The sequence below is a fragment of the Rutidosis leptorrhynchoides genome, chromosome 10 (assembly GCF_046630445.1).
Source record: "Rutidosis leptorrhynchoides isolate AG116_Rl617_1_P2 chromosome 10, CSIRO_AGI_Rlap_v1, whole genome shotgun sequence".
In the NCBI taxonomy this organism is placed as follows: domain Eukaryota; kingdom Viridiplantae; phylum Streptophyta; class Magnoliopsida; order Asterales; family Asteraceae; genus Rutidosis; species Rutidosis leptorrhynchoides.
The window spans coordinates 356,309,435-356,317,464 of record NC_092342.1 but is presented as its reverse complement, the minus strand read 5'-3'; the positions used below and the strand labels follow the sequence as shown (position 1 = coordinate 356,317,464).

At 34.1% G+C, this 8,030-nt stretch overlaps 1 protein-coding gene across 1 annotated transcript; it reads right to left on the bottom strand.

The window, feature by feature from the left end:
- Positions 1–3,904: 3,904 nt before the first annotated feature.
- Positions 3,905–6,160, bottom strand: LOC139871517 (uncharacterized). The gene is made up of 3 exons (XM_071859216.1): positions 6,016–6,160; positions 5,316–5,845; positions 3,905–4,015 (listed from the first exon to the last, which is right to left on the bottom strand). Exons 1-3 carry the CDS (start codon positions 6,158–6,160, stop codon positions 3,905–3,907), a joined length of 786 nt encoding a protein of 261 aa, XP_071715317.1.
- Between the last annotated feature and the right edge of the window lie 1,870 nt (positions 6,161–8,030).

The following is an 8,030-nucleotide window of genomic DNA, read 5'->3' as shown; positions in this document are numbered from 1 at the left end:
TTATTAATATTATTATTATTATTATCATTTTTATGATTTTTTAGTATTATTATCATTTATTATTATTAATATGATTATTATAGTATTATTAATTATTACTACCATTAAAAATAATTAGTATTAGTATAAATATAATTGTAATATAATTTATTATTTATCAATATTATAATTATTAATTATAGTTATTAATATTAAATATATTGTATAAAAAAAAGAAAAAAAAAGAAGAGAAAACAGATATATATGCGTAAGGAGTTATATCATATCATTATTATCATATTATTTTTTTTCTCTTGTCTCTGCTCTCTTTCTCGCCCGTGACTTGTTATCGATCCATCATCACTATAAACAACATTCAATCAATTGTTGATGTAATATAAATCAATTACTTGTACGTTATACATATTCTGCTGTTCGTGAAATCAAAAAGAAAACCACAGCAATAGCTCAAATTTTTATTTTTATTCGTAAACCCATTTTAATCCATAATCCATTTTTAGATCAACTTCAAAATCTATTAACGCAGATGTGTCATGAGGCATCCATTAAAACTATCTGTAAGTTTTCACGTATCAATTCCCTCGATTGATTTCCAATTTCAAGGTCAAAGATTAAAATTTAAAAAGTCAAACTTGTGTTCTTCAAACGAATTATAGTTTTATAGATCATTTCTGTTGAAATTGATGTTTCAGAAAGGTTACATAAACGATTTTCGACCTCTTTCATGCTATAATTATAATCTAAAATCTTCAAAATTTTCAAAATTGATTTCGAGTTGTTCATGTTCTTCGTTGGACTGAACAGCTTCTTTTAATTTTAATTTCTTGCTGTTTAAATTAACTTGTTCAATTTTTAAACATTCCTGTGAAAACTGTAAACTTAAAACTAAATAATAGCTAATCGATTGGTTAAGGTTCGAGCTCTGGCCGACTGAAATTGATGATGAAAGGAGATGGTAAAAACATAACACAGTTTATATTAATTCCAGTTGAGATTTAAAGTAGGAAAAACAGCAATGGTTCGAGGGTCAGGAGGGTTTACGGGGTAGCGAGTGGTCACGGGTTCGAGTCTTGTTGGAGGCATTTTTTTTTAAAAGCTTTGAGGTAGTTTCTTTTTCTTTTTAAAAATCATTATTATTATTGTTATTATTATTATGTTATTAATATTACTACTTATCATCATTATTATTATTGTTATTGTTATAATTGTTAGTATTATTATTGTTATTAGTATTATTCTTATTAAATATTATAGATAATATTATTATTATGATCAATATTATTATTAATTATTATTGTTATTATTACTAAAATTACAATCATTATCATTATTAGTATTATCACTAAATATTATTATTATTATTATCATTATTATTAATTTTATAAGACTAATATTAAAATAAGTATTACTATTATTATGATTAGGATTACAAATTGATGTAATTATGATCATTATTATTAATATAAAAGTTTTAATGATATTGTTAAGATTATAATTATAGAAATCTTGAATATAAATATTATTATGGAACTGATTAAGTTGAAATTTTAATTAGATTATGATTTAAAGAAATTAATAGAAATATTATAATTATTGATATCATTGTTATTATAATATAACATAGTATCAAAATCATTATTATTTTTATTAACCTTATTATAACTTTTATCATTATCATATAGTATCCTTAACATTTTTAATATTAGTAAAGTCATAATTATTATTAATACCATAATTAGTAATTCTATCATTATTAATATCACTATTAGAATTATTAATATTAATATTTTATCAATAATATTAATTATTATTAATATTATCATTTTTGCCATTACAAAGATTATCTTAGTATAATTATAATTACTAATTTTAACCAACAAATGATAATCATATAAAAGTATATTTAACTATATTAATATTTTCATTTAAAATAATTACATTTAATTAAATGTTAAAATATATATAAGTTATTAATACAAAAATTTTATCATTAATAATATATATATATATATATATATATATATATATATATATATATATATATATATATATATATATATATATATATATATACGTTCGATTACGATTATGTGTATTAATAAATATACAAATGATATTGGTTCGTGAATCCGAGGCCAACCCTGCATTGTTCAATGTCGTCATATGTATTTTTACTACAAAATACAGTATTGTGAGTTTCATTTGCTCCCTTTTTAAATGCCTTTGCAATATATATTTTTGGGACTGAGAATACATGCGCTGTTTTATAAATGCTTTACGAAATAGACACAAGTAATTGAACTACATTCTATGGTTGAATGATCGAAGCCGAATATGCCCCTTTTTGCTTGGTAGCCTAAGAATTAGTAAACCGATCTACTAATTGACGTGAATCCTAAAGATAGATCTATTGGGCCTAACGAACCCCATCCAAAGTACCGGATGCTTTAGTACTTCGAGTTTTTATATCATGTCCGATGGATTTCCCGGAATGATGGGGATATTCTTATATGCATCTTGTTAATGTCAGTTACCAGGTGTTCAATCCATATGAATGATTTTTATGCAGATTGCATGTTATTGAAAAATGAAAATATGAAATCTTATGGTCTATTAAAATTATGGAAATGGTTGATTATGATAAACTAATGAACTCACCAACCTTTTGGTTGATACTTGAAAGCATGTTTATTCTCAGGTATGAAAGAAATCTTCCGCTGTGCATTTGCTCATTTTAGAGATATTACTTGGAGTCATTCATGACATATTTCAAAAGACGTTGCATTCGAGTCTTTGAGTTCATCAAGATTATTATTAAGTCAATTATAGTTGGATATATTATGAAATGATATGCATGCCTGTCAACTTTCGTTGTAATGAAACTTTGTCTTTTAAAAACGAATGCAGTGTTTGTAAAATGTACCATATAGAGGTCAAGTACCTCGTGATGTAACCAAATGTAATGTATTCGTCCGGATGGATTAGGACAGGTCATGAAAACTGTTGCCCACTACCCGAACCATACGGCTCATATGACTCTGAACCAAAACACTCATGAATGCGAGCCGCGACTTCCTCATCATCATCGTGTCGCGTACCACTACCACTCGCTCCCCCTCGTTGAGACGGTTCAACATATTCCACTAACATAGTCCTATTCGAGTTATACATCAACATACATGCATTAACATAAAACTGTGCCCCGAACGGCTTCATAGAGTCACGAGCCGGCGTGCAACGAGTGAAGTTAATATTGAAAAACTTGGCAATTTTTGTACCATAATGACCACCCAAAAGTGGTTTCGCCCGTTGCTTCTCCATCGAATGCTTACGTAGATATTCACCCACCAGATTCGCCAAATCAGCAAACTCGTTATTCATAATCATATAAATCGACCATAAATCATGATTTGTCACTTTGTCGTACCCATTCACTCTTGCACAAAATGTGCACCCTAAGAACCTTTGAATCAACCTTGCATCCTTATCACGAATGTCTGACCCCTTTGATTCACTTGACACAAACGGATTCTTGCCACTAAGTTGATACCAGTATTGCTGCGCATTAAAATGAAATCATCCAAGTCAGGGTATAAATTCAACGCTCGACAAAGATCCATCCTACTCATTTCCCGATCCATTCCTCCTAACCGAAACTGTAAGAAACTCACATCCGTAACCGCACGACGAGGATTAAAAGTTAACGTGGAAAAGAATTCCCACACCAACTCATCATAGATAACATCCGTACACATAAAGGCCTGCCCCCATGCGCGAATAAAATGATTACCCGGTTGTTTAGCGCATGTTAACACACTTTGGAAATGAGCCCTTAAATGTCTTCCCGCTTGTTCCATCGGGGCCCAGTCCAAATACCAAGTACCAGTGATTGGATGCCTTCTAATCACTCAAATCTGTCTGAATAGTCTTCGTCATCTCTTAATGCCTGCAAAGGATTTGTTTGAATTTCTAAGAGCCTTTCTTCCTCCCTTTGGGCAGCCGTCATTCTCTGCTTCTGTAATAACAAACACCAAACAAGCAAAACGCAAATACAAACACAGCTATTAGCATTAAAGATTAGTTCCCGTTCAAATTCAAACAATCCACATTCAAAGCATAAGTCAACCGTGGTCAACAAATTGCTACAAGCATTAAATTATTCATGCCCAATGTTAACTCCACAAACTACAACCATAACAAATCATCTTTCCAAATACTCGAACAATTATCATTAATTAATAGCATCTCAAGCATAAACTTCAATCGTTCGATGTGATTAACATTGGTGGAAAGTTAAATTCAAACTCCAAAATTAGCAATTTACTTCCAATTTCAACAAACATCCTAGCACTAGTCATCATAGCATCAATGTCATGGCATCTATATTATATAAAAGCTAGTTAACATACGAGAGCCATTCAATTAAAACTAGAACCCTAATTACCCGGCCAAATAAACACCCCACACTTATCATTCAAGTCAAACCATATTTAACAAAACCCATAACCAAATTTCCAAATTACTTATCTCTAATTCGAAATCAAATCAACCACAAACCCTAGAATCAAAGATTTGTTTTAAAAACACAAAAGACCATGAATTTCATACATACTAATCATATTTAACAAAGACCCTTGATTAATTTAAGCATACAAGAGCAAAATCAACAACCCCACACTTATTCTAAACCTAATCCAAAATTAAACATCATATAAGCATGTAATTAGGCAAGAACAAGAAAAAGAAAGTCAAAATCGGACCTTAGGTGCCTTGGATTAGAGATGTGATGAAGAAATTTAAGCAAAAATTGAAGATTATAGATTAGGGTTTTGAGAAGATTTGCAATCATTCCTTAGTTAGATAGGATATGTGTGTTTTTAAGCAGCAAAAATACCCTAGAAATATTAAATTCCCGTCGGGTTTTAACCTTGGGTCGGGTTTGACCCACTTTCCTTTATAAAAAAAAATGAATTGGAATTTCCCTCAGATGCGGCCCGCGCCGCGGCTTAGAACACTGAAAATCCCTGAAATTTTAAAATCCCTCGACATCAATTTGTAGTTTTAACCCGCGCCGCGGTCATTCAGGCCGCGCCGCGGCTTATATCTGGCGTATTTCCCTTCACAACTTTTATTATTTTGACCCTAAAAATCATACTTAAGCACCCGCCAATGATCATATTGTCGTTTCAACTTAAATATACACTTGCAAGCTAAAAATACATTAAAATACAACAAATGTGATTTTTATTAACGAGTCGTTCACTCGACTCGTTCACCCAAATTTAAACGTTTTTCGGATCGAAGTTGAGGTTAACCTCTTCTTCAATTTCTAGGGGACCATCCACATAGTGTTTGACCGGGTGGCCATTCACCTTGAAACCTTCACCATTCAAATCGAACAATTCCACCGTACCATATGGGTACACCTTCCTAACCACAAATAGTCCCGACCAATGGGACTTAAGCTTTCCTGGTGACAATTTGAAATGCGAATTATAAAGAAGGACACGGTCACCTTCCTTAAATTCTTTCGGACCTTTGATCCGATTGTCAAGCCACCTCTTTGTCTTTTCCTTATAGATGAGTGAGTTTTCATAAGCAGCATGCCTCAACTCATCTAACTCGTTCAATTGGGTCAGCCTAAGGCGAACCACCTCATGATAATCGAGATTGCATGTCCGAAGAGCCCAATGTGCTTTGTGCTCAATCTCCAATGGAAGATGACATGCTTTACCATAAACCAAGTGAAAAAGAGTGGTCCTGATAGGAGTTTTGTAGGCAGTACGAAATGCCCACAATGCATCATCGAGTTTGTTGGACCATTCCTTTGGATTCGAACGACGGTCTTTTCAAGAATACGTTTAAGAGACCGATTGGTGTTTTCAACTTGCCCACTAGTTTGCGGGTGATATGAGGTAGAAATCTTATGGATAAATCCATAGCGTTTCAAAACCTTCTCCATTTATGCATTGCAAAAGTGGGTGCCCCTATCACTAATGAGGGCCTTCGGAGTACCAAAACGGGCAAAAAGCCCCATCAAGAACGTGATTACAACTCGTGCATCGCTAGTAGGAAGAGGCTTTGCCTCCGCCCATTTAGAAACGTAATCGATAGCAACGAGTATGTAAAGATAGTTATGGGATTTTGGAAACGGGCCCATGAAATCAATTCCCCAAATGTCAAACACCTCGCATACTTGGATGCTTTGTTGAGGCATTTCGTCACGTTTGGTGATTTGTCCGGCCCGTTGACAAGCATCACAAGATTTACAAACGGCATGGGCATCCTTAAAAATACCAGGCCAATAAAAACCGGCCTCATAAACCTTTTTCCCCGTGATTTAGGGACCAAAATGCCCATCCGTAGGGCCACGATGGCATTCCAACAAAATACGAGTGCATTCCTCACCAGAAATGCACCTACGAATGACTCCATCCGGACAACAACAAAAAAGATAGGGGTCTTCCCAGAAATAGTGTTTCAGGTCACTGAAGAATTTCTTCCTCTTTTGATGTAACCATCCTTTCTCCAAGAAACCCCCAACAAGAAAATTAGCTATGTCCACATACCATGGCTCGTCCACCTTGTCCAACTTCATGAGGTACTCATTGAGAAAATCATCATGAATACTCGACTCATGAAGGACTTCGAGATTCGGATTCTCGAGTCTAGACAAGTGGTCGGCCGCGAGATTTTCAGCACCATTCTTGTCCCGGATCTCGATATCGAATTTTTGCAAAAGGAAGATCCATCTAAGCAGTCGAGGTTTGGCATCCGGTTTCGAAAATAGGTACTTTAGAGCAGAATGGTCCGTAAAAACAATAGTCTTAGATAAGACTAAGTAAGACCAGAACTTATTGAATGAAAAGACCACCACAAGGAGCTCTTTTTCAGTGGTAGTGTAATTCAATTGTGCTCCCTGCAAGGTCTTGCTTGCATAATAAATGGGTCGAAAATGTTTCTCGACCCTTTGGCCTAAAACAGAGCCAACAACAAAATTTGATGCATCACACATAAGCTCGAACGGAAGAGACCAATTCGGAGCAATTATGATAGGTGCATTGATGAGTTTCTCCTTAAGAAGTTCAAATTCCTTTTGGCATTCTTCGAAGAAGTTCCAAGGTGTGTCCTTTTCGAGGAGTTTGTTCATCGGGTTAGCAATTTTGGAAAAATCCTTAATGAACCGCCGATAAAAACCGGCGTGCCCAAGAAAACTCCGAACACCCTTAACATCAGTGGGAGGTGGAAGGTTCTTAATAGCAGTTACCTTTGCGGGATCCACCTCAATACCGTTCCTAGAAATCTTGTGCCCGAGGACTATGCCCCCTTGTACCATGAAATGGCACTTTTCCTAGTTGAGCACAAGATTAGATTTCTCACAACTTACCAACATCCACTCTAAATTAAGAAGGCATGAATCGAAAGTGTCACCGAAAACGGAAAAGTCATCCATGAACACCTCCATGCAATCTTCTATCATATCATGGAATATGTCCATCATGCACCTTTATTAAGGCCAAAGGGCATGCGACGGTATGAGAATGTGACATACGGGTACGTGAAAGTGGTTTTCTTTTGGTCTTCGGGGGAGATAGAAATTTGAAAATAGCCCGAAAAACCATCAAGAAAACAATAAAAGATGTTTCCAGCCAACCTCTCTAGCATTTGATCCATGAAAGGTAATGGGAAGTGGTCTTTGCGTATGGCGTCGTTCAACTTATGATAGTCAATACAAACACGCCACCCCGTAACAGTCCGAGTGGAAATTAACTCATTTTTATCATTAGTGGTAACAGTCATACCACCTTTCTTATGTGACGACCCGGAAATTTCTGACCAAATTTAAACCTAATCTGTAAATGATTCTGGCCCGATAAGCAAAGTTTAATAAATCGAGTCTCAAGATGTTTGAACTATTTTTCATGAATTCATTTACCCTGTGACTATTCCCGACGATTCACGAATAATTGTTGTAAATAAAAAGGTATATATGTATATAAATGTAAGGATATATGATAATTGAAAATAAT

Coding starts and splice junctions, on each gene's coding strand:
- LOC139871517 (XM_071859216.1), bottom strand. CDS start 6,160: ATGGGCCCGTTTCCAAAATCCCATAACTATCTTTACATACTCGTTGCT. Junction 5,846..6,015: donor GGGGCTTTTTGCCCGTTTTG/GTACTCCGAAGG, acceptor ATTCTTGAAAAG/ACCGTCGTTCGAATCCAAAG. Junction 4,016..5,315: donor CCCTAGAAATTGAAGAAGAG/GTTAACCTCAAC, acceptor TTGTTATTACAG/AAGCAGAGAATGACGGCTGC.